Below are 26,259 nucleotides of genomic sequence, written 5' to 3' on the forward strand. Positions count from 1 at the left end.
AATTGACCTTAAAGTTTTGAAGGTCTCCGCAATATCCTTCAACGTGGTTGCCTCCGTCTTGCTTTCTATGGTCAAATCATCCATGTAGACTTCCAAATTCCTTCCGATCCGAGGCTTGAATTCTTTGTCCATCAACTGCTGGTAGGTAGATCCGACGTTCTTGAGGCCAAATGGCATCATCTTATAACAATACGTTCCGTTGTTTGTTCGGAACGCCGTCTTGTCTTGGTCTTTACCGCCATGTGGATCTGGTGGTACCCTTTGTATGCGTCTAAAAAACATTTTAACTGAAAGGGTACCAGTGCGTCTACTTTAAGATCGATTTCCGGTATAGGGTAACAGTCTTTTGGGCATGCTTTGTTGAGATCTTTAAAGTCGATGCACATGCGCCATTGACCGTTTTCTTTGGGTACCATCACTGGGTCGGCTACCCATGTTTGGTATTGAATTTCATGGATTATGCCCCATCTACCAGCTGTTGGACTTGTTCATCGCAGGCTTTCGCTTGATCTGTCCCCATTCTCCTTCTTTTCTGCACTACTGGGACAAAGGCTGAATTAACTTTTAATTCATGTTCCGCCTTGTTTCACGGGACCCCTGTCTTGTCTGCTAGAGTCCAAGCGAATACATCAATGCTTTTGATTAACAGTCTCTTGAGTGCCGCCCGTGCTACTTCGGAGATGGTCGGTCCAATGGTTATGCTTTACTCGGGGAACTCTTTGTTGAGCACCCATTTTTCCGCCTCTCGATTTTTGGTCTTTGGTATCTTTTGTAGCGGTGTCTTCCTTTCCGCCACATTGCATTCTTTGTTGGCGTAGATCATTGCTATCCCCGTTGGAGTTGGTACCCAATATTCGTTGGGCTGTTGAGGGATTAGCGTTGAAATCGCCAATTGCTTCTCTTCCCAAAATTATGTCATAATGTGAGTGAGGTGTTTCCATCACTAGGAAGTCTACGTCTTCCGTTCATGAATGAACTCCGTCACTCAATTCAACCTGGAATGTCAGCTGTCCTAGCGGGTATTCGATACTTTGATTGAAGCCCGTGATTGGAGCATTGACTGGCGTTAACTGCTGTCTATCTTTATCTTCCAGTAGGTCAAAACATTGGTGATACATGATGTTCGACGTTGCCCCCGCATCGATGAAAAAGCGCGGTGTTCGGTAGTGACCGAATACAGCTGTGATTACTAGAGGTGCTTTCTTGTTCGCACCTCCTTTCACTCTTGGGAAGACGACTTGTTCTTCCTTCCAGGCCGCATATTCTGTTTGCCTTCGTTTCTTGGATTGCGCGTTGCCTGAGATCATGCTGGCGTGAAGGTCTTTGATTTTCTTTTCTGGCCTTCCGCCATCTCTTGGAGGTGGGCGCCTGTATCAATTCATTTTCCTTTAATATATAGTAGAATGATTACTAGATATAAAAGAAAAAAAACTACAAAATATATCAATTTTACTTATGGAACTTGTAACTAACTTAGATACGTATGTTATGAGCCTTTGGTATGGTGGTAAGGAATTTTTTCTTATGAGTTTTGTTTTAGGGTGGTTATGGGTTCAAATAATACATAGTTGAAATTTTGTGTTAGAGCATGAATTCGGATATAAGATATTGATGATTGATAGGCCGGATGGCTTAGTTTTAAGTCAAAACTCCATTGAAAATATAATGTTTGATATGATATTTGCAATAATAAATGATTGTTTAAGCTATGATTTTTAAATAATCATCTTTATCAAACTTTTTAAATATTTTGTTTAGGTTTCAAAGATTAATTTTCATTTATATGGTTTGGGTATCGGAGATACCCAGTCCATTTTCACCATCCAACATACCGAACTCTAAAAATTGCGCCCAACTCTACAAAAATGCAATATCGGTTTCACTTTCAACAAGCTTAGATCTTGATGCTCTAATTTCGTTTGTAGATACCATTAGAGAAAGCTTTGAAGATCTAATCATCCACTTCGAAACATGTTTCAAAACTCTAAAAGGTTGGGTTTTTAAAGACACGCAGACTTATTAACGTTTCTTAACTAATAGCAATTTTACCACTGTAGGAGATATGTGATAGCTTTCAGCACATATAATTTATTATTGCAAATATCGTATTAGTCCATTTGTACCATTTAACACATTAAACTCTAAAAATATCGTGTCGGTTTTACTTTCAACACGCTTAGATCTTAAAGCTTTTGTGTTGTTGACTAGCACTTCTTGGATATAGGTTGCCTCGTGTGTAGATACCATTAGAAAAATATTTGAAGATCTAATCATCCACTTCAAAACATAAGCTAAAAACTCTAAAAGGTTGTTTTTTTAAAGACTTATAGACTTGTTAACATTTCTTAATTACTAGTAAGTTTACCATTCTAGAAGATGTGATAGCTTTTAGCACATATCGTTGTATTTAAACTCTTTACTACTAAAATAATTTATAAAAGAGACATTCAAAAACTTACAATGATATTAGAGTCAATTTCAATTTTTTTTGAAACGCTAACGTGTTGTAGTTTTTTAACAAACCTAGAAAAATTTGATTTTTTTATATCAAGAAAGATATTATTTTCTATTATAAGCAACTTCATTTTACCGGTTACGGTTATACATGTGCATGTGGGATGGTTGAAGTTGCTCAATGAATATTTTAGTTGTGTGATAATACAAAACAAGTTTAGACCCGTGCTATTGATTGCGTTGGTTGTAATTTTCGGTGGTTTTAATTTTTGATGATACAGAGGTAGGGTACTAAAAAGACCCAAATACCCTTAAGTGACACCCGCGGGTCAACCAAGAGCACGTCACAAGTCACCCGCGGGACATATGAACCATCCGCATAAATCATCTGAGGAAGAAACACCCTCATGACACATGCGGAAGCATCCTGGCACCCTCAAAGGTCATCCGCAAGAGGGAATACCCTCCCGCGTAAACAACCATGAGGAAATGCTTCGGGACAGTTGTCAACAACTAATAACCTTCTAGAAGATTTATTAAGATGCTTTCTTGAGCAATACGTGATCCCTTGGCTAATCAAGTAATGACACCTGTTAAGGTCGTTATAATCGTGCACATGGCCAATATTACCCCATTAACCAATGTTATAGAGACACGTGTCCAGGTTGTTATACATGCACATGCAACGTATAGGCTAAACCTATCATGTGAGGACACGTGTCTAGACGGTTATGAAAGCATCTTCTAAAGGGACAGCTGGCCCAATCACTTCCCCACACCCTTCTGCTATAAATACCCTCTCAATCATCATAAGGTATTCATTCACTCCCACTGTACTCTCTCAATTTACTTAAGTGCTTTACTCTCGTCAGAACAGTACTTATTCTAACGCCGGAGGGTGGTTATGGGAAGACCCCCCCTCTTGTCCTTCCCGTAACGAGCTCACGGTGTCTGTTTTGCAGGTTCACGTCATTGGACTTTGGGGAATTGTGTTCATATCGTATCGGCAGTTAACCGTATCCTACCTTGTTGACTCATTGGATCTAGGACCCATTAGTGGGGAGTAGATCCGTGTTTCTTCATTGGCGCCATCCGTGCTTTTGTTAGAACAGCGAAAATAATTTTCCGTTCTCTTTACGATATGAATCATTTACCTAAAGGGCCGACGAAGAATCAATTGCAACCTCCACGAGATCTCAATATTGAATCGCGTGAAGGAGCAACATCCATTTTTGCTAGAATCAAAAACTCTGCTCCACGAACTGATGCCGTGAACCCTGGAGGTTTTACCTTAGGTGGTTCAGCGGCTCGGGACATTTCACTCCATTAGAAGATACTACTCCGGTAAATGCTGGGAATGTCGTTACACCAACTACTGAGTTAGGGCATGTCACAGCCCCAGGTGGTTCTAATTTGGGAAATCTAGAGCGGATTACGAGAGAAACTCACCGAACTCAATCAGAGTTAGGTTTGGAGGAAGATTCTGGTGATTCTAACCCAAGAAGAGCTCACCGTCATAGCTTCAGAACCGAAGGACTTTTGTCTCCGGACGAATGGCTTCGTGTTCAACAAGATAGTTTGAAAGCAGAGTATAAACGTAGGGTTCGGAATGAGCGTTTTCATGGCCGTACCCTGACGTATGATGAGCCTCTTAGGAGATCTATTTCTCCTCCCATAAGGGGAAGCCACATCCAATATAGTCAACCACCGGAACAGAATGCATGAGTGATCCGGAGGTTACGTCCTCGTCCTCGCATAGATATGCGGGTACCATCTTATGAGGATGAATTGGACGGATACGACTCAACTTATCATCCGGAAGGTAGTTACTACAGCGGGGATAGTCGCCTCCCTTCGTACAGAGGGACTAGCTATCCGCGACCACCTGTCCGCCATACGGAGTATCACAATAATGCCGAGTATGATTTTTCCTAACCATATCGCCCGGAATCATTCCAGAAAAATCAAAATTTATTTCAATCATTGCTACAGCTCCATTACCGATTAACGCAAAGATTCCAACATTTGTTGGAACATATAATGTAATGACTGATCCTAGTGATCATCTGTTAAGGTTTGAAGGAGTTGGAGGAGTTATTGTTTGGACTCTTCCATATTGGTGTCACATGTTTGCACTAACATTCACCGGGGCGGCGCGGGAGTGGTTTGAGAAATTACCATGTGGACAGATTAAAGGTTGGAAAGATTTTGTAGCAAAATTCTCTCAACACTTCAGCCAACAAAGAAAACATACGCGTGATCTTTCAGAAATACTGGATGTTGAAAGGCGAAATAATGAATCCATTGAGGACTTCATTACTCGTTTTAATAACGAGAGCCTTAATATAAGAGGGGTTAGTAAAGAAATGCTGAGAGGAGCATTCCGTAAAAATGTCCATAGTGACACCTTAATTCGCACGCTAACTGGAAAAGACGGAATGCCCGAATCCTGGGACGAAATCATGACAGCAGCTAAGTTGTTTGCAAGAACCGAAAAAACACTAGGGTCCAGCAACCAGAAGCAATTACCAAGGGTCGAATTCCAGACTCCGAGACCAAATAAACAAGCTAAAGGAACAATCTGGCCAAGGCTACAACCGACCACAGAGCAACCGAAGCAGTTCGATGCAATACCGTTGATTGGTAACAAAAACAAGCTTAACTTTCCAACACGATCTTCCAACAGCAGTTGGACTCAGTTGTCTAAAACTCCTTCCGAAATCCTTACAACGGAGAATTTAACTTTGCGCAAGCCTCAACCGTTACCAAGGAAATCATTCCTCGATAATAAAAAACATAGCACCTATCACAATGATATAGGGCACAATACAAACGAATGTATGTCTCTAAGGAATGAAATAGAGGCAGCTGTAAAGAATGGGAAGTTAGATCATTTGGTTAAAAGTGTAAGACCATGGGCTGGTAAACCTCCCACAAAGGATAACCAGGGCCCGGCCAAAAGGCAAATAAAAGATCTCAACGTCCACATGATTCAGGGTGGCCATCAGATCAATGGTAAGAGAAAAAAGCGTGTACAGACTGTCAAAAGAAAACATACGCGTGATCCTTCAGAAATACTGGATGTTGAAAGGCGAAATAATGAATCCATTGAGGACTTCATTACTCGTTTTAATAACGAGAGCCTTAATATCGGAGGGGTTAGTGAAGACATGCTGAGAGGAGCATTCCGTAAAAATGTCCATAGTGACGCCTTAATTCGCACGCTAACTAGAAAAGACGGAATGCCTGAATCCAGGGACGAAATCATGACAGCAGCTAAGTTGTTTGCAAGAACCGAAAAAACACTAGGGTATAGCAACCAGAAGCAATTACCAAGGGTCGAGTTCCAAACTCCGAGACCAAATAAACAAGCTAAAGGAACAACCTGGTCAAGGCCGCAACCGACCACAGAGCAACCGAAGCAGTTCGATGCATTATCGTTGATTGGAAACAAAAACAAGCGTAACTTTCCAACACGATCTTCCAACAGCAGTTGGACTCAGTTATCAAAAACTCTTTTAGAAATCCTCACAACGGAGAATTTAACTTTTCGCAAGCCTCAACCTTTACCAAGGAAATCATTCCTCGATAATAAAAAACATTGCACGTATCACAATGATATAGGGCACAATACAAACGAATGTATGTCTCTAAGGAATGAAATAGAGGCAGCTGTAAAGAATGGGAAGTTAGATCATTTGGTCAAAAGTGTAAGACCATGGGCTGGTAAACCTCCCACAAAGGATAACCAGGGCCCGGCCAAAAGGCAAATAAAAGATCTCAACGTCCACATGATTCAGGGTGGCCATCAGAACAATGGTAAGAGAAAAAAGCGCGTACAGACTGTCAAAAGGTGTCCCATCAGCCGTCGCTTAAAATTTCTTTCCCTGCCACGTCGTCAACATCATCCAAGTTGAAAAATCCTAAAGTTAAAAATATCTTGCAAAGATATTATCTTAAAAGAACACAGTCAGCAAGGCATAAAAGTTCTTTACATTAATACTCAAAAGGAAGATTACAAAATTACAAAGAAAAAATTACAAGCCATATAAACTACATCTATGGGTTAGGAGTTGATGTGTGTTGCGGGGATTGTGGAGAAGCATCCTCAGACTCTTCGTCCTCAGATTCATCATCTAGGTACACCGGCAACTGCTTCACGCCGTCTTCAGCAGATGCGAATTCAGGAAGCTTGTTCTACAGCGAAATAACAAAAGTATCATACTCTTTAACCCGCATATCATACTCCTGTTTTGCATCGAGACCGTGAAGTGGATGGCTTTCAATAGATTGCCGGACTGAGCAAACGTCATCCCCTCATTAAAGCCTTTCATCCGGCCAACCCCCTCGGAAACGGTCATCAAGTTCACAAAACAGTCAGTTAATTCGGGACTCCCCTTGATGTGCCGGATGACCAGACAATAACTATCCGCCATGCGGAGTATCACAGTAATGTTGAGTATGATTTTTCCCAACCATATCGTCCGGAATCTTTCGTTGAAAAATCAAAATTTATGTCAAGCATTGCGACAGCTCCATTACCGATTAACGCAAAGATTTCAACATCTGCTGGAACATATAGTGGAATGACTGATCCTAGTGATCATCTGTTAAGGTTTGAAGCAGTTGGAGGAGTCAGTGGTTGGACTCTTCCATATTGGTGTCACATGTTTGCACTAACATTCACCGGGGCGGCGCGGGAGTGGTTTGAGAAATTACCATGTGGACAGATTAAAGGTTGGAAAGATTTTGTAGCAAAATTCTCTCAACACTTCAGCCAACAAAGAAAACATATGCGTGATCTTTCAGAAATACTGGATGTTGAAAGGCGAAATAATGAATCTATTGAGGACTTCATTACTCGTTCTAATAACGAGAGCCTTAATATAAGAGGGGTTAGTGAAGAAATGCTGAGAGGAGCATTCCGTAAAAATGTCCATAGTGACACCTTAATTCGCACGCTAACTGGAAAAGACGGAATGCCCGAATCCTGGGACGGAATCATGACAGCAGCTAAGTTGTTTGCAAGAACCGAAAAAACACTAGGGTCCAGCAACCAGAAGAAATTACCATGGGTCGAATTCCAGACTTCGAGACCAAATAAACAGGCTAAAGGAACAATCTGGTCAAGGCTACAACCGACCACAGATCAATCGAAGCAGTTCGATGCAATACTGTTGATTGGTAATGAAAACAAGTGTAACTTTCCAACACGATCTTCCAACTGCAGTTGGACTCAGTTGTCAAAAACTCCTTCCCAAATCCTCACAACGGAGAATTTAACTTTTCGCAAGTCTCAACCGTTACCAAGGAAATCATTCCTCGATAATAAAAAACATAGCACCTATCACAATGATATAGGGCACAATACAAACGAGTGTGTGGCCCTAAGGAATAAAATAGAGGTAGCTGTAAAGAACGGGAAGTTAGATCATTTGGTCAAAAGTGTAAGACCATGGGCTGGTAAACCTCCCGCAAAGGATAACCAGGGCTCGGCCAAAAGGCAAATAATAGATCTCAACGTCCACATGATTCAGGGTGGCTAGCAGATCAATGGTAAGAGAAAAAAGCGTGTACAGACTGCCAAAAGGTGTCCCATCAGCCGTCGCTTAAAATTTCTTTCCCTGCCACGTCGTCAACATCATCCAAGTTGAAAAATCCAAAAGTTAAAAATATCTTGCAAAAATATTATCTTAAAAGAACACAGTCAGCAAGGCATAAAAGTTTTTTTCATTAATACTCAAAAGGGAGATTACAAAATTACAAAGAAAAAATTACAAGCCATATAAACTACATCTATTGGTTAGGAGTTGATGTGTGTTCCGGGGCTTGTGGAGAAGCATCCTCAGACTCTTCGTCCTCAGATTCATCATCTAGGTACACCGGCAACTGCTTCACGCCGTCTTCAGCAGATGCGAATTCAGGAAGCATGTTCTGCAGCGAAAGAACAAGAGTATCATACTCTTTAACCCGCATATCATACTCCTGTTTTGCATCGAGACCGTGAAGTGGATGTCTTTCAATAGATTGTCCGGACTGAGCAAACGTCATCCCCTCATTAAAGCCTTTCATCCGGCAAACCCCCTCAGAAGCGGTCATCAAGTTCACAAAACAGTCAGTTAATTCAGGACTCCCCTTGATGTGCCGGATGACCTGACAATAGCTATCCGCGGCCAGCTGTCCGCCATGCGTAGTATCACAGTAATGCTGAGTATGATTTTTCCCAACCATATCGCCCGGAATCTTTCGCTGAAAAATCAAAATTTATTTCAAGCATTGCGACAGCTCCATTACCGATTAACGCAAAGATTCCAACATCTGTTGGAACATATAATGGAATGACTGATCCTAGTGATCATCTGTTAAGGTTTGAAGCAGTTGGAGGAGTTAGTGGTTGGACTCTTCCATATTGGTGTCACATGTTAGCACTAACATTCACTGGGGTGGCGCGGGAATGGTTTAAGAAATTACCATGTGGACAGATTAAAGGTTGGAAAGATTTTATAGAAAAATTCTCTCAACACTTCAACCAACAAAGAAAACATACGCGTGATCCTTCAGAAATACTGGATGTTGAAAGGCGAAATAACGAATCCATTGAGGACTTCATTACTCGTTTTAATAACGAGAGCCTTAATATCGGAGGGGTTAGTGAAGACATGCTGAGAGGAGCATTCTGTAAAAATGTCCATAATGTCCATAGTGACGCCTTAATTCGCACGCTAGCTGGAAAATACGGAATGCCCGAATCCTGAGATGAAATCATGACAGCAGCTAAGTTGTTTGCAAGAACCGAAAAAACACTAGGGTCCAGCAACCAGAAGCAATTACCAAGGGTCGAGTTCCAGACTCCGAGACCAAATAAACAAGCTAAAGAAACAATCTGGTCAAGTCTGCAACCGACCACAGAGCAACCGAAGCAGTTCGATGCAATATCGTTGATTGGCAACAAAAACAAGCGTAACTTTCCAACACGATCTTCCAACAGCAGTTGGACTCAGTTGTCAAAAACTCCTTCCGAAATCCTCATAACGGAGAATTTAACATTCCGCATGCCTCAACCGTTACCAAGGAAATCATTCCTCGATAATAAAAAACATTACACGTATCACAATGATATAGGGCACAAAACAAACGAGTGTGTGATCCTAAGGAATGAAATAGAGGCAGCTGTAAAGAACGGGAAGTTAGATCATTTGGTCAAAAGTGTAAGACCATGGGCTGATAAACCTCCCGCAAAGGATAACCAGGGCCGGCCAGAAGGCAAATAAAAGATCTCAACGTCCACATGATTCAGGGTGGCCAGCAGATCAATGGTAAGAGAAAAAAGCGTGTACAGACTGTCAAAAGGTGTCCCATCAGCCGTCGCTTAAAATTTCTTTCCCTGCCACGTCGTCAACATCATCCAAGTTGAAAAATCCTAAAGTTAAAAATATCTTGCAAAGATATTATCTTAAAAGAACAAAGTCAGCAAGGCATAAAAGTTTTTTTCATTAATACTCAAAAGGGAGATTACAAAATTACAAAGAAAAAATTTCAAGCCATATAAACTACATCTATGGGTTAGGAGTTGATGTGTGTTACGGGGCTTGTGGAGAAGCATCCTCAGACTCTTCGTCCTCAGATTCATCATCTAGTTACACCGGTAACTGCTTCACGCCGTCTTCAGCAGATGCGAATTCAGGAAGCATGTTCTGCAGCGAAAGAACAAGAGTATCATACTCTTTAACCCGCAAATCATACTCCTGTTTTGCATCGAGACCGTGAAGTGGATGGCTTTCAATAGATTGTCCGGACTGAGCAAACGTCATCCCCTCATTAAAGTCTTTCATCCGGCAAACCTCCTCGGAAGCGGTCATCAAGTTCACAAAACAGTCAGTTATTTCAGGACTCCCCTTGATGTGCCGGATGACCTGACAATATCTATCCGCGGCCAGCTGTCCGCCATGCGCAGTATCACAGTAATGCTGAGTATGATTTTTCCCAACCATATCGCCCGGAATCTTTCGCTGAAAAATCAAAATTTATTTCAAGCATTGCGACAGCTCCATTACCGATTAACGCAAAGATTCCAACATCTGTTGGAACATATAATGGAATGACTGATCCTAGTGATCATCTGTTAAGGTTTGAAGCAGTTGGAGGAGTTAGTGGTTGGACTCTTCCATATTGGTGTCACATGTTTGCACTAACATTCACCGGGGTGGCGCGGGAATGGTTTAAGAAATTACCATGTGGACAGATTAAAGGTTGGAAAGATTTTATAGAAAAATTCTCTCAACACTTCAACCAACAAAGAAAACATACGCGTGATCTTTCAGAAATAATGGATGTTGAAAGGCGAAATAATGAATCCATTGAGGACTTCATTACTCGTTTTAATAACGAGAGCCTTAATATCGGAGAGGTTAGTGAAGACATGCTGAGAGGAGCATTCCGTAAAAATGTCCATAGTGAAGCCTTAATTCGCACGCTAACTGGAAAAGACGGAATGCCCGAATCCTGGGACGAAATCATGACAACACCTAAGTTGTTTGCAAGAACCGAAAAAACACTAGGGTCCAGCAACCAGAAGCAATTACCAAGGGTCGAGTTCCAGACAACGAGACCAAATAAACAAGCTAAAGGAACAATCTGGTCAAGTCTGCAACCGACCACAGAGCAACCGAAGCAGTTCGATGCAATATCGTTGATTGGCAACAAAAACAAGCGTAACTTTCCAACACAATCTTCCAACAGCAGTTGGACTCAGTTGCCAAAAACTCCTTCCGAAATCCTCAAAACGGAGAATTTAACTTTCCGCAAGCCTCAACCGTTACCAAGGAAATCATTCCTCGATAATAAAAAACATTGCACGTATCACAATGATATAGGGCACAATACAAACGAGTGTGTGGCCCTAAGGAATGAAATATAGGCGGCTGTAAAGAACGGGAAGTTAGATCATTTGGTCAAAAGTGTAAGACCATGGGCTGGTAAACCTCCCGCAAAGGATAACCAGGGCTCGGCCAAAAGGCAAATAATAGATCTCAACGTCCACATGATTCAGGGTGGCCAGCAGATCAATGGTAAGAGAAAAAAGCGTGTACAGATTGTCTAAAGGTGTCCCATCAGCCGTCGCTTAAAATTTCTTTCCCTGCCACGTCGTCAACATCATCCAAGTTGAAAAATCCAAAAGTTAAAAATATCTTGCAAAGATATTATCTTAAAAGAACACAGTCAACAAGGCATAAAAGTTTTTTTCATTAATACTCAAAAGGGAGATTACAAAATTACAAAGAAAAAATTACAAGCCATATAAACTACATCTATGGGTTAGGAGTTGATGTGTGTTGCGGGGATTGTGGAGAAGCATCCTAAGACTCTCCGTCCTCAGATTCATCATCTAGGTACACCGGCAACTGCTTCACGCCGTCTTCAGCTGATGCTAATTCAGGAAGCATGTTCTGCAGCGAAAGAACAAGAGTATCATACTCTTTAACCCGTATATCATACTCCTGTTTTGCATTGAGACCGTGAAGTGGATGGCTTTCAATAGATTGTCCGGACTGAGCAAACGTCATCCCCTCATTAAAGCCTTTCATCCGCCAAACCCCTCGAAAGCGGTCATCAAGTTCAAAAAACAGTCAGTTAATTCAGGACTCCCCTTGATGTGCTGGATGACCTGACAATAGCTATCCGCGGCAAGCTGTCCGCCATGGGCAGTATCACAGTAATGCTGAGTATGATTTTTCCCAACCATATCGCCCGGAATCTTTCGCTGAAAAATCAAAATTTATTTCAAGCATTGCGAAAGCTCCATTACCGATTAACGCAAAGATTCCAACATCTGTTGGAACATATAATGGAATGACTGATCCTAGTGATCATCTGTTAAGGTTTGAAGCAGTTGGAGGTGTCAGTGGTTGGACTCTTCCATATTGGTGTCACATGTTTTCTCTAATATTCACCAGGGCGGCGCGGGAGTGGTTTGAGAAATTACCATGTGGACAGATTAAAGGTTGGAAAGATTTTTTAACAAAATTATCTCAACACTTCAGCCAACAAAGAAAACATACGCGTGATCCTTCAGAAATACTGGATGTTGAAAGGCGAAATAACGAATCCATTGAGGACTTCATTAGTCGTTTTAATAACGAGAGCCTTAATATCGGAGGGGTTAGTGAAGACATGCTGAGAGGATCATTCCGTAAAAATGTCCATAATGTCCCTAGTGACGCCTTTATTCGCACGCTAACTGGAAAAGACGGAATACCCGAATCCTAGGACGAAATCATGACAACAGCTAAGGTGTTAGCAAGAACCGAAAAAACACTAGGGTCCAGCAACCAGAAGCAATTACCAAGGGTCGAGTTCCAGACTCCGAGACCAAATAAACAAGCTAAAGGAACAATCTGGTCAAGGCTACAACCGACCACAGATCAATCGAAGCAGTTCGATGCAATACCGTTGATTGGCAACGAAAACAAGTGTAACTTTCCAACACGATCTTCCAACTGCAGTTGGACTCAGTTGTCAAAAACTCCTTCCCAAATCCTCACAACGAAGAATTTAACTTTTCGCAAGCCTCAACCGTTACCAAGGAAATCATTCCTCGATAATAAAAAACATAGCACCTATCACAATGATATAGGGCACAATACAAACGAGTGTGTGGCCCTAAGGAATAAAATAGAGGTAGCTGTAAAGAACGGGAAGTTAGATCATTTGGTCAAAAGTGTAAGACCATGGGCTGGTAAACCTCCCGTAAAGGATAACCAGGGCTCGGCCAAAAGGCAAATAATAGATCTCAACGTCCACATGATTAAGGGTGGCCAGCAGATCAATGGTAAGAGAAAAAAGCGTGTACAGACTGCCAAAAGGTGTCCCATCAGCCGTCGCTTAAAATTTCTTTCCCTGCCACGTCGTCAACATCATCCAAGTTGAAAAATCCAAAAGTTAAAAATATCTTGCAAAAATATTATCTTAAAAGAACACAGTCAGCAAGGCATAAAAGGTTTTTTCATTAATACTCAAAAGGGAGATTACAAAATTACAAAGAAAAAATTACAAGCCATATAAACTACATCTATTGGTTAGGAGTTGATGTGTGTTCCGGGGCTTGTGGAGAAGCATCCTCAGACTCTTCGTCCTCAGATTCATCATCTAGGTACACCGGCAACTGCTTCACGCCGTCTTCAGCAGATGCGAATTCAGGAAGCATGTTCTGCAGCGAAAGAACAAGAGTATCATACTCTTTAACCCGCATATCATACTCCTGTTTTGCATCGAGACCGTGAAGTGGATGGCTTTCAATAGATTGTCCGGACTGAGCAAACGTCATCCCCTCATTAAAGCCTTTCATCCGGCAAACCTCCTCGGAAGCGGTCATCAAGTTCACAAAACAGTCAGTTATTTCAGGACTCCCCTTGATGTGCCGGATGACCTGACAATATCTGTCCGCGGCCAGCTGTCCGCCATGTGGAGTATCACAGTAATGCTGAGTATGATTTTTCCCAACCATATCGCCCGGAATCTTTCGCTGAAAAATCAAAATTTATTTCAAGCATTGCGACAGCTCCATTACCGATTAACGCAAAGATTCCAACATCTGTTGGAACATATAATGGAATGACTGATCCTAGTGATCATCTGTTAAGGTTTGAAGCAGTTGGAGGAGTTAGTGGTTGGACTCTTCCATATTGGTGTCATATGTTTACACTAACATTCACCGGGGTGGCGCGGGAATGGTTTAAGAAATTACCATGTGGACAGATTAAAGGTTGGAAAGATTTTATAGAAAAATTCTCTCAACACTTGAACCAACAAAGAAAACATACGCGTGATCTTTCAGAAATAATGGATGCTGAAAGGCGAAATAATGAATCCATTGAGGACTTCATTACTCGTTTTAATAACGAGAGCCTTAATATCGGAGAGGTTAGTGAAGACATGCTGAGAGGAGCATTCCGTAAAAATGTCCATAGTGACGCCTTAATTCGCACGCTAACTGGAAAAGACGGAATGCCCGAATCCTGGGACGAAATCATAACAACACCTAAGTTGTTTGCAAGAACCGAAAAAACACTAGGGTCCAGCAACCAGAAGAAATTACCAAGGGTCGAGTTCCAGACAACGAGACCAAATAAACAAGCTAAAGGAACAATCTGGTCAAGTCTGCAACCGACCACAGAGCAACCGAAGCAATTCGATGCAATATCGTTGATTGGCAACAAAAACAAGAGTAACTTTCCAACACAATCTTCCAACAGCAGTTGGACTCAGTTGCCAAAAACTCCTTCCGAAATCCTCAAAACGGAGAATTTAACTTTCCGCAAGCCTCAACCGTTACCAAGGAAATCATTCCTCGATAATAAAAAACATTGCACGTATCACAATGATATAGGGCACAATACAAACGAGTGTGTGGTCCTAAGGAATGAAATAGAGGCTGCTGTAAAGAACGGGAAGTTAGATCATTTGGTCAAAAGTGTAAGACCATGGGCTGGTAAACCCCCCGCAAAGGATAACCAGGGCTCGGCCAAAAGGCAAATAATAGATCTCAACGTCCACATGATTCAGGGTGGCCAGCAGATCAATGGTAAGAGAAAAAAGCGTGTACAGACTGTCTAAAGGTGTCCCATCAGCCGTCGCTTAAAATTTCTTTCCCTGCCACGTCGTCAACATCATCCAAGTTGAAAAATCCAAAAGTTAAAAATATCTTGCAAAAATATTATCTTAAAAGAACACAGTTAGCAAGGCATAAAAGTTTTTTTCATTAATACTCAAAAGGGAGATTACAAAATTACAAAGAAAAAATTACAAGCCATATAAACTACATCTATGGGTTAGGAGTTGATGTGTGTTCCGGGGCTTATGGAGAAGCATCCTCAGACTCTTCGTCCTCAGATTCATCATCTAGGTACACCGGCAACTGCTTCACGCCGTCTTCAGCTGATGCGAATTCAGGAAGCATGTCCTGCAGCGAAAGAACAAGAGTATCATACTCTTTAACCCGCATATCATACTCCTGTTTTGCATCGAGATCGTGAAGTGGATGGCTTTCAATAGATTGTCCGGACTGAGCAAACGTCATCCCCTCATTAAAGCCTTTCATCCGGCAAACCCCCTCGGAAGCGGTCATCAAGTTCACAAAACAGTCAGTTAATTCAGGACTCCCCTTGATGTGCCGGATGACCTGACAATAGCTATCCGCGGCCAGCTGTCCGCCATGCGCAGTATCACAGTAATGCTGAGTATGATTTTTCCCAACCATATCGCCCGGAATCTTTCGCTGAAAAATCAAAATTTATTTCAAGCATTGCGACAGCTCCATTACCGATTAACGCAAAGATTCCAACATCTGTTGGAACATATAATGGAATGACTGATCCTAGTGATCATCTGTTAAGGTTTGAAGCAGTTGGAGGAGTTAGTGGTTGGACTCTTCCATATTGGTGTCACATGTTTGCACTAACATTCACCGGGGTGGCGCGGGAATGGTTTAAGAAATTACCATGTGGACAGATTAAAGGTTGGAAAGATTTTATAGAAAAATTCTCTCAACACTTCAACCAACAAAGAAAACATACGCGTGATATTTCAGAAATAATGGATGTTGAAAGGCGAAATAATGAATCCATTGAGGACTTCATTACTCGTTTTAATAACGAGAGCCTTAATATCGGAGAGGTTAGTGAAGACATGCTGAGAGGAGCATTCCGTAAAAATGTCCATAGTGACGCCTTAATTCGCACGCTAACTGGAAAAGACGGAATGCCCGAATCCTGGGACGAAATCATGACAACACCTAAGTTGTTTGCAAGAACCGAAAAAACACTAGGGTCCAGCAACCAGAAGCAATTACCAAGGGTCGAGTTCCAGACAACGAGACCAAATAAACAAGCTAAAGGAACAATCTGGTCAAGTCTGCAACCGACCACAGAGCAACCGAAGCAGTTCGATGCAATATCGTTGATTGGCAACAAAAACAAGCGTAACTTTCCAACACAATCTTCCAACAGCAGTTGGACTCAGTTGCCAAAAACTCCTTCCGAAATCCTCAAAACGGAGAATTTAACTTTCCGCAAGCCTCAACCGTTACCAAGGAAATCATTCCTCGATAATAAAAAACATTGCATGTATCACAATGATATAGGGCACAACACAAACGAGTGTGTGGCCCTAAGGAATGAAATAGAGGCGGCTGTAAAGAACGGGAAGTTAGATCATTTGGTCAAAAGTGTAAGACCATGGGCTGGTAAACCTCCCGCAAAGGATAACCAGGGCTCGGCCAAAAGGCAAATAATAGATCTCAACGTCCACATGATTCAGGGTGGCCAGCAGATCAATGGTAAGAGAAAAAAGCGTGTACAGACTGTCTAAAGGTGTCCCATCAGCCGTCGCTTAAAATTTCTTTCCCTGCCACGTCGTCAACATCATCCAAGTTGAAAAATCCAAAAGTTAAAAATATCTTGCAAAGATATTATCTTAAAAGAACACAGTCAACAAGGCATAAAAGTTTTTTTCATTAATACTCAAAAGGGAGATTACAAAATTACAAAGAAAAAATTACAAGCCATATAAACTACATCTATGGGTTAGGAGTTGATGTGTGTTCCGGGGCTTGTGGAGAAGCATCCTCAGACTCTTCGTCCTCAGATTCATCATCTAGGTACACCGGCAACTGCTTCACGCCGTCTTCAGCTAATGCGAATTCAGGAAGCATGTTCTGCAGCGAAAGAACAAGAGTATCATACTCTTTAACCCGTATATCATACTCCTGTTTTGCATTGAGACCGTGAAGTGGATGGCTTTCAATAGATTGTCCGGACTGAGCAAACGTCATCCCCTCATTAAAGCCTTTCATCCGCCAAACCCCTCGAAAGCGGTCATCAAGTTCAAAAAACAGTCAGTTAATTCAGGACTCCCCTTGATGTGCTGGATGACCTGACAATAGCTATCCGCGGCAAGCTGTCCGCCATGCGCAGTATCACAGTAATGCTGAGTATGATTTTTCCCAACCATATCGCCCGGAATCTTTCGCTGAAAAATCAAAATTTATTTCAAGCATTGCGAAAGCTCCATTACCGATTAACGCAAAGATTCCAACATCTGTTGGAACATATAATGGAATGACTGATCCTAGTGATCATCTGTTAAGGTTTGAAGCAGTTGGAGGTGTCAGTGGTTGGACTCTTCCATATTGGTGTCACATGTTTTCTCTAATATTCACCAGGGCGGCGCGGGAGTGGTTTGAGAAATTACCATGTGGACAGATTAAAGGTTGGAAAGATTTTGTAACAAAATTCTCTCAACACTTCAGCCAACAAAGAAAACATACGCGTGATCCTTCAGAACTACTGGATGTTGAAAGGCGAAATAACGAATCCATTGAGGACTTCATTACTCGTTTTAATAACGAGAGCCTTAATATCGGAGGGGTTAGTGAAGACATGCTGAGAGGATCATTCCGTAAAAATGTCCATAATGTCCCTAGTGACGCCTTTATTCGCACGATAACTGGAAAAGACGGAATACCCGAATCCTAGGACGAAATCATGACAACAGCTAAGGTGTTAGCAAGAACCGAAAAAACACTAGGGTCCAACAACTAGAAGCAATTACCAAGGGTCGAGTTCCAGACTCCGAGACCAAATAAACAAGCTAAAGGAACAATCTGGTCAAGGCTACAACCGACCACAGATCAATCGAAGCAGTTCGATGCAATACCGTTTTGCATCGAGATCGTGAAGTGGATGGCTTTCAATAGATTGTCCGGACAGAGCAAACGTCATCCCCTCATTAAAGCCTTTCATCCGGCAAACCCCCTCGGAAGCGGTCATCAAGTTCACAAAACAGTCAGTTAATTCAGGACTCCCCTTGATGTGCCGGATGACCTGACAATAGCTATCCGCGGCCAGCTGTCCGCCATGCGCAGTATCACAGTAATGCTGAGTATGATTTTTCCCAACCATATCGCCCGGAATCTTTCGCTGAAAAATCAAAATTTATTTCAAGCATTGCGACAGCTCCATTACCGATTAACGCAAAGATTCCAACATCTGTTGGAACATATAATGGAATGACTGATCCTAGTTATCATCTGTTAAGGTTTGAAGCAGTTGGAGGAGTTAGTGGTTGGACTCTTCCATATTGGTGTCACATGTTTGCACTAACATTCACCGTGGTGGCGCGGGAATGGTTTAAGAAATTACCATGTGGACAGATTAAAGGTTGGAAAGATTTTATAGAAAAATTCTCTCAACACTTCAACCAACAAAGAAAACATACGCGTGATCCTTCAGAAATACTGGATGTTGAAAGGCGAAATAACGAATCCATTGAGGACTTCATTACTCGTTTTAATAACGAGAGCCTTAATATCGTTGGGGTTAGTGAAGACATGCTGAGAGGAGCATTCCGTAAAAATGTCCATAGTGACTCCTTAATTCGCACGCTAACTGGAAAAGACGGAATGCCCGAATCCTGGGACGAAATCATGACAGCAGCTAAGTTGTTTGCAAGAACCGAAAAAACACTAGGGTACAGCAACCAAAAGCAATTACCAAGGGTCGAGTTCCAGACTCCGAGACCAAATAAAAAAGTTAAAAGAACAATCTGGTCAAGGAGTTTCTGATACTCAGTTTGGTCCCACTGGACCTCTATTTCGTCAATTTCAGACTGTTTATTAGTCATTATAATGAAAGTCGATCAAGTACCAGGTAATTTTAAGAAAAATTGAATAAATAATCGATGGTTTTCAAGAAATAATGCAAGATAATATTCAGAATTCTAAGGCAATAAAACTTCAATAAGAAGTTAGACTCCACTATTTATACCCATCGCAACTAATGCGATGAGATATGAACAGTAGAGAGAAGAAACATCACCCAGTAGGCAAGCGCCACGTCACGCAGGAAATTCGAAAAAGAGAAAAAGGCGAACAGTCGGGTACAGTGACAGCCGGCATAAACGTCACATCTTCTGACACACGCGCCTGCGAGTGGTCAACTTGTCCTTTTTCATGATTATCCACAACAACAAAAGATATTTCTCAGCAGCTTGCAGAATTAAAAAAAAAACCCAAATACACATTAAGTCCAGAATTTCACCCACATAAGATACTTCACACGGAAAAAACACTGGACTCGGGGGACTTATAGAGGTAGGGTACTAAAAAGACCCAAATACCCTTAAGTGACACACGTGGGTCAACCAAGAGCATGTCACAAGTCACCCGCGGGACATATGAACCATCCGCATAAATCATCTGAGGAAGAAACACCCTCATGACACATGCGGAAGCATCCTGGCACCCTCAAAGGTCATCCGCAAGAGGGAATACCCTCCCGCGTAAACGACCACGAGGAAATGCTTCGGGACAGCTGTCAACAACTAATAACCTTCTAGAAGATTTATTAAGATGCTTTCTTGAGAAATACGTGATCCCTTGACTAATCAACTAATGACACCTGGCAAGGTCGTTATAATCATGCACATGGCCAATATTACCCCATTAACCAATGTTATAGAGACACGTGTCCAGCTTGTTATACATGCACATGCAACGTATAGGCTAAACCTATCATGCGAGGACACGTGTCCAGACGGTTATGAAAGCATCTTCTAAAGGAACAGCTGGCCCAATCACTTCCCCACACCCTTCGGCTATAAATACCCTCTCAATCATCATAAGGTATTTATTCACTCCCACTGTACTCTCTTAATTTACTTAAGTGCTTTACTCTCGTCAGAACAATACTTATTCTCATGCCGGAGGGTGGTTACGGGAAGACCCCCCCTCTTGTCCTTCCCGTAACGAGCTCACGGTGTCTGTTTTACAGGTTCACGTCATTGGACTTTTGGGAATTGTGTTCACATCGTATCGACAGTTAACCGTATCCTACCCTGTTGACTCATTGGATCTAGGACCCATTAGTGGGGAGTAGATCCGTGTTTCTTCAGATGAGTTGTATATATTTTTTTCATGTTAAATAAAATTAACGCCCTTAAACGTTGTCGATCTTTTCTAACAAATTTACTACCACCACCACTATAAAGAGTCTTTGCCACCACTATTTTCCCATGGAACACATTCATATTATTGTGAAGTGTAGACAACAAATTGGTTTAAGTTGTGTAAAACTTGTAGTTTCCCAGCCGGATCTACACAGGAGTATCTCGTAACACGAGGGTGCGGAATCCCCACGTAATACGATACGAGTGTAAGATAAGCAATACGTTAAATGAGTATGTAAACACACGAGATAATACTTGAGAACTTGATGTATTTCTATTGCCAACACGTGATGCACAAGATCACCAAAAACACGTTCTTCCAAAAAACGTTTTTTAAACAAGCCGAAGTGGAGGTTTAAATAGACCTCGACAACTTCGCCTAACATACTAGGCGAAGTTGTGATAACTTCGCTTCACAAGTTCGCTTACATCCCAGGCGAACTTATACAAAACAAACAATCTAAAACGATTACAGACACATACAAAACACAAGATACTGAACTACTGACATCATGCACCAACAGACTCCCCCTTGGCAGTAGCTTCATATCTCTATCTTCTTTCTCGTGTCTTGTAATCAAAAAATCTCGTGCCACCCGTCTTCAAGCCCTGTCTCACACAGACAGAGACCACCCTCTGGTACTTCTTGGCTTCATCTTTCCATGCAGGAATGTAGAATATCTTCTTATCGTTCAGTACCAGCAAATCATCTTGAGACAAATTTACCAAGTGCATGGGATCATACACTCTCAGAATCTCCTGTTCGTCCTCGTCTTCCATAACAGCTTCAGCTGTCTGACAATCAACATACCACCAATTGAGACTCTTTAAAACATCTTTGGGCATCATCTTCATCGGCACTTCTTTCAAACACCGAATCGGCTTATACTTCATCACCATCCAAGGTTTACCATCATCCCTCATTCCCCGTTCCTTATCTTCAACCAACCTTCCTTTCTGAGGCTTAAGAAGTTCAAACTTTTTCTCCTTAATAGCTTCCTTCCATACTATCTTTCCAATTATTCTTGCAATATCTTCATCACTCCTATTAATCAATCTCAAACGAGCCAAATCTTTCACCTCACACTCAGGCAAGGTGTTGAGAGATCTCAAAGCCTTCTTAAAATACTGAATTCCATCATAACGCTTGATCACAAACAACTTCAATTTTTCGTCATACAACCAGCAGATGATACCTTTCTTGGACTCAGCGTACCCCTTGATGTTGTAACTCTTCTTAAACATTGTTGGAACTGCAGGCTTCTTTTTCTTGAAGAACCACTGAGCACAACCTTCTTTCCATCTCGGCTGTTCTTCCGACTCGGACTCATCTGACACATTTGCATCTTGGCTCACGTTCACCTTGTCAACATCTGGAATATCATGTTCTACACCATCATCCACAATCTCCCCTTCTTCTAACTCACTATCAATCTCAATTTGTTCCCCTATCTTTTCAATCTCATCAATTGTTAACACCACACCTCCTAACTCATCATCATTACCCAACGCTTCCTCATCATCTACAACTACCACATTCTCACCACCCGTACCGCCCGACTGACCAGCAGACTCCCCCTGAGATGTGGAAGTCCCAAGAGTTTGTTCAGTTCTTGGCAACTCACCACCTGCACCTTCCGATGCATTGGGATCATCGTCTCTGTCTTGCCTCGTTTTGGTTTTCAACTGATCACCCTTGCAGCTCACCTAACTTCGCCAAGTCAAAGGCTGGTCAACTTCGCCTGTGTTGCTTATAAGTGAACTTCGCCATTTAGTTAACATCGCTGGTTCATAAAAATTTGAGAATTACAAACAAAACGTCGCCCATTTTAAGACCGAACCTTTACACAAGGAGCACTTTGCTGTTTAAAATTTCCGGTAAAAATTTATACTTGACGATCAAGGAACCAAGTAACCAAGTTATTTAAATGTAAACCATAAAGCGAAATACAAAACGAAAATTTGAGTAAAATAGAATAGACGGGATCAAATTTCAGTCTTGACGAGCCTGCTTTTTTAAGAAAAGATCCGAACAGGAATCATACGGATTAAGCGGCTGTCACTCAGATCCGTGTTCAGCGGTATTATGACATAAAGAAACAGGTTGTAGGCATGTATAAAACTTAGTATGGTTTTCATCGCTTCGGTGATACGAATTAGGTTAAATTAAGCTCAAAATTTAGATGGACATCACATGAGAGATTGTGATGCCTCCTATCTATTCTCAAAGCGTATTTGGCTTTCCCCAAGTCACCCCGAGTTGACTTCGACCCGTAGTGTCTGATTAAACAATGTGCACACATCTATCTTTAGAGTCTTCTTCCCGTTCTTTCTTATGCTTGAAATATTCTTTCTTGCCTCTTTTTTGATATTTGAAACAACATAAGCTTCAGAAGGCTTAACAATATACACGTTTTTTTTTACAAAAAAGACATTAATACAACTTCAAATTGTAGACAACTGCAAGTCCCGAATCTGGATCACTGCAGGTACTTGACACTCTCTTCGCGGGAATCAGAACACTCACGGGCTCGTGTATGACTGGGTAATCACTTTTCTGCCTATCATTCGGAAAGATGTATATGGAGACATGCACAACTCAGAATGATTCTCCACATTAAATCGAGGAGATTTAGTTTGTCTCACTTCTACTTTTACGCACCATAGAAAGCTACCATAACATACAATGACTGTTCTAGAGTCTTTTAGGCCTAATAACTTCACCAGTTAAGCACACAGAATCAGTTTTTCTATCACTTTCCAAGGTTGGATCAATTTTCTTTTAAACATCGTATTGAAACTTCTTACGAAGTTATAGACTTGAAAAATTGTATCATCTCCCTAAACAAAATATTTAAATTCTATCGCCCCGATCAAGTCAAAGTCTTCAAGTAAACGACTATCCTGAAGATCCAATGGATCAGCTGGACCGACCACATACAAGTATGTGTCCTTCTAACTAAGTATGAATGACTATTTTTCAGCAAAAGAATAATAACCCATCATAAACCGCCCCGGTCACTTTCAGTCATCTGGTTAATGGCTATCCTCATAATCTACTAGTAGAAGTAAGGACCAAACATATCCGAAGATGTGTCCTTCAAACTTAAGCAACCGACATAATTTTAAGCGATAGTGAAGTTTTTTTTTAAATAAAACGGAAAACAAGGTTACTCGGGATTGATCATCCCATTAAGCTCAACAAGATTTTGAAAACGGGATCGGTCAACGCTTTAGTAAAAAGATTGACAAAATTATCCAAAGAGTCAACCTTTTCAAGCACAATTAATTTCTTCTCAGCACAATCCCGTATAAAATGATGACGAATGTCAATATGTTTAGTTTTGCTGTGTTTAACGGGATTGTTAGTTACTGAGATTGCAGCAGTGTTATCAATGCAAATAGGAGTTTGAGTGAAATTCAGACCATAATCGCGCAATTGCTGTTGTATCCATAGAACCTGGGAGCAGCAGTTTGATGCTGCCATGTATTCTGCTTCGCAGGTGGAAATGGCTACTGAGGTCTGCTTCTTGCATTGCCACGACACCAATCTTCCTCCGAGAAACTGACATCCACCGGTTGTTGACTTCCTGTTCTGATTGCAACCTCCATAGTCAGAATCTGTGTAAGCTACCAAATCCAGTTCTCCCCCTTTCGTGTACCACAATCCCAACTTAGGCTTGCCTTTGAGATACCGCAATATTCTCTTCACTCCCTTCATGTGAGATTCCTTCGGGCTTGCCTGAAAACGAGCACAAAGACAAACTGCAAACATAATGTCAGGTCTAGACGCGGTTAGATACATTAAGGAACCTATGATTGCTCGATATTGAGTGGGATCCACATCTTCATCACTGTCGGAATCAGCACCCAGTTTGTGGTTGACGCAGATTGGAGTGTCAAATGGGGTACTATCATCCATCTTGAAGCGTTTGAGCACATCATGGACATATTTAGTTTGATGAATAAACATGCCATCTTTCTTCTGATCTACCTGCAATCCCAAAAAGAAAGTTAATTCGCCCATGGCGCTCATCTCAAACCTCTTCGTCATGACCGCTTCAAATTCCTGACACATGGTGACTTTTGATGCAGCAAAAATGATGTCGTCCACGTAAACCTGAACGAGAAGAAACTCTCCCCCTTTTCTCCTGACAAACAGCGTACTATCAATCTTTCCTCTTTCAAACCCATTTTCTAGCAAGTAGTCTGACAATATTGCGTACCAGGCACGAGGAGCCTGATGTAACCCATATAAAGCTTTACTCAGTTTGTACACATGATCAGGAAGATCTGGGTCAGGGAAACCCGGAGGTTGTTCAACATACACCACCTCATCGAATTTACCATTAAGAAAGGCACTTTTCACATCTAACTGGAACACTTTCATCTCTTTGTGTGCAGCAAATGCTAGAAATAATCGAATTGCCTCCAATCTTACCACAGGAGCAAACACTTCGTTGTAACCGATTCCTTCTTGCTGGTTAAACCCTTTTACTACCAATCTTGCCTTGTTCCGTATGATTATCCCCTTCTCATATCTCTTACATTTAAATACCCATTTTGTACCGATAGCGTTCACTTCTTGCGGTTTTTTAACTAACTGCCATACTTCCATCTTCTCAAATTGTGCCAGTTCTTCCTGCATGGCTTCAACCCACGAGCTATCCTTCAGTGCCATTTAATAATTCTTTGGTTCAATCTGGCTGATGAAGCAGTTGTACAAGCATTCATTTATAATACCCGTATCTTTAAAGCTTGCATAAACACATGTGTGTTCATCCAAACTTCTTCTAGCACGTAGAGGGATTACCGATCACATTTTCCAAAGGATGATTCTTGTGAATTTTAGTGGACTGGACCGGACTGACTTCCTGATTATTCTCAAGATTTGTAGCAAGTTCATCAGTTTGAGACTGAGGTTGAGTGTGAAATGGATTATAGAATTCATCTTCCTTCGAGACAGCAGGAGTTTCGACTGCATTTGACGAAGTTGATTGATTTTCATCATATTGTGGATGCTGCATAATGGTCTCCTCCTCGTCATACAGTATATGTGAGACCATTTTCTCATCGGTGTCTGCAAAATCCAAGTAAGGCACATTAAAAGATTTGAATAGTTTATCATAGTCGAAAGCCTCTGCCGGTCCCATGCTAGGCCTTGGTGATCTGTAACTAGTGATGTCAGTGTTACATATCACCTCAACCTTGCAGTTCGATAGATTAAAGACTCTTCTGTTGGGTGTCCCAACAACATAGCCAACTAAAATACCTTCGTCAGCTTTCTCACCAAATTTAGAGTTAGTCTTTAATATCGAACATGGGGACCCAAAAAGTTCAAGACCTTTCAAGTTTGGCTTTCTACCATGCATAAGTTCATAACAGGTTTTATTTAATCTTTTAACAGTTAAACACGATTAAGGATGTAACAAGCTGTAGCCACAGCCTCAGCCCAGAACATCACGGGAAGTTTAGCATCTGCCAGCATGGTCCTGGCGCCTTCGATTAGAGTTCTATTCTTCCTTTCAGCTACTCCATTTTGTTGTGGAGTATATGGGGCACTGTACTAATGCTCTATCCCTTTCTGTAGACAAAACATCTCCATCTGATAGTTCTTAAATTCTGTCCCATTATCACTCCTGATGTACTTAACCTTCCTCCCAATAATATTTTCCACCTTGGTAATCAAGTTAATTACCAACTGAACTGTCTCATCCTTTGTCTTCTATAAAATATACCCAAGAGTATCGAGAGTAATCATCGGTTACAACCAAGCAGTATGACGTTCCACCTCGACTCTTTATA

General features: G+C 41.5%; 4 protein-coding genes across 4 annotated transcripts; all 4 read left to right on the plus strand.

The window, feature by feature from the left end:
* Window positions 1-8,792: 8,792 nt before the first annotated feature.
* On the plus strand, window positions 8,793-9,209 carry LOC143581547 (uncharacterized). Its single transcript, XM_077064310.1, has one exon. It carries the CDS (start codon window positions 8,793-8,795, stop codon window positions 9,207-9,209), a length of 417 nt encoding a protein of 138 aa, XP_076920425.1.
* Window positions 9,210-10,552: 1,343 nt separating this feature from the next.
* On the plus strand, window positions 10,553-11,371 carry LOC143581549 (uncharacterized). The gene has a single exon (XM_077064311.1). The coding sequence runs from the start codon at window positions 10,553-10,555 to the stop codon at window positions 11,369-11,371; it is 819 nt and encodes a 272-aa protein (XP_076920426.1).
* Window positions 11,372-14,064: 2,693 nt separating this feature from the next.
* On the plus strand, window positions 14,065-15,066 carry LOC143581550 (uncharacterized). The gene has a single exon (XM_077064312.1). It carries the CDS (start codon window positions 14,065-14,067, stop codon window positions 15,064-15,066), a length of 1,002 nt encoding a protein of 333 aa, XP_076920427.1.
* A 750-nt stretch (window positions 15,067-15,816) lies between these two features.
* On the plus strand, window positions 15,817-16,818 carry LOC143581551 (uncharacterized). Its single transcript, XM_077064313.1, has one exon. The coding sequence runs from the start codon at window positions 15,817-15,819 to the stop codon at window positions 16,816-16,818; it is 1,002 nt and encodes a 333-aa protein (XP_076920428.1).
* Window positions 16,819-26,259: the final 9,441 nt, after the last annotated feature.

This window comes from Bidens hawaiensis, unplaced genomic scaffold (genome assembly GCF_021521415.1).
Source record: "Bidens hawaiensis isolate Kalapana, Puna unplaced genomic scaffold, B.hawaiensis_p1.1 tig00031098_1, whole genome shotgun sequence".
Taxonomy (NCBI): domain Eukaryota; kingdom Viridiplantae; phylum Streptophyta; class Magnoliopsida; order Asterales; family Asteraceae; genus Bidens; species Bidens hawaiensis.

Coding starts and splice junctions, on each gene's coding strand:
- LOC143581547 (XM_077064310.1), top strand. CDS start 8,793: ATGACTGATCCTAGTGATCATCTGTTAAGGTTTGAAGCAGTTGGAGGA.
- LOC143581549 (XM_077064311.1), top strand. CDS start 10,553: ATGACTGATCCTAGTGATCATCTGTTAAGGTTTGAAGCAGTTGGAGGA.
- LOC143581550 (XM_077064312.1), top strand. CDS start 14,065: ATGACTGATCCTAGTGATCATCTGTTAAGGTTTGAAGCAGTTGGAGGA.
- LOC143581551 (XM_077064313.1), top strand. CDS start 15,817: ATGACTGATCCTAGTGATCATCTGTTAAGGTTTGAAGCAGTTGGAGGA.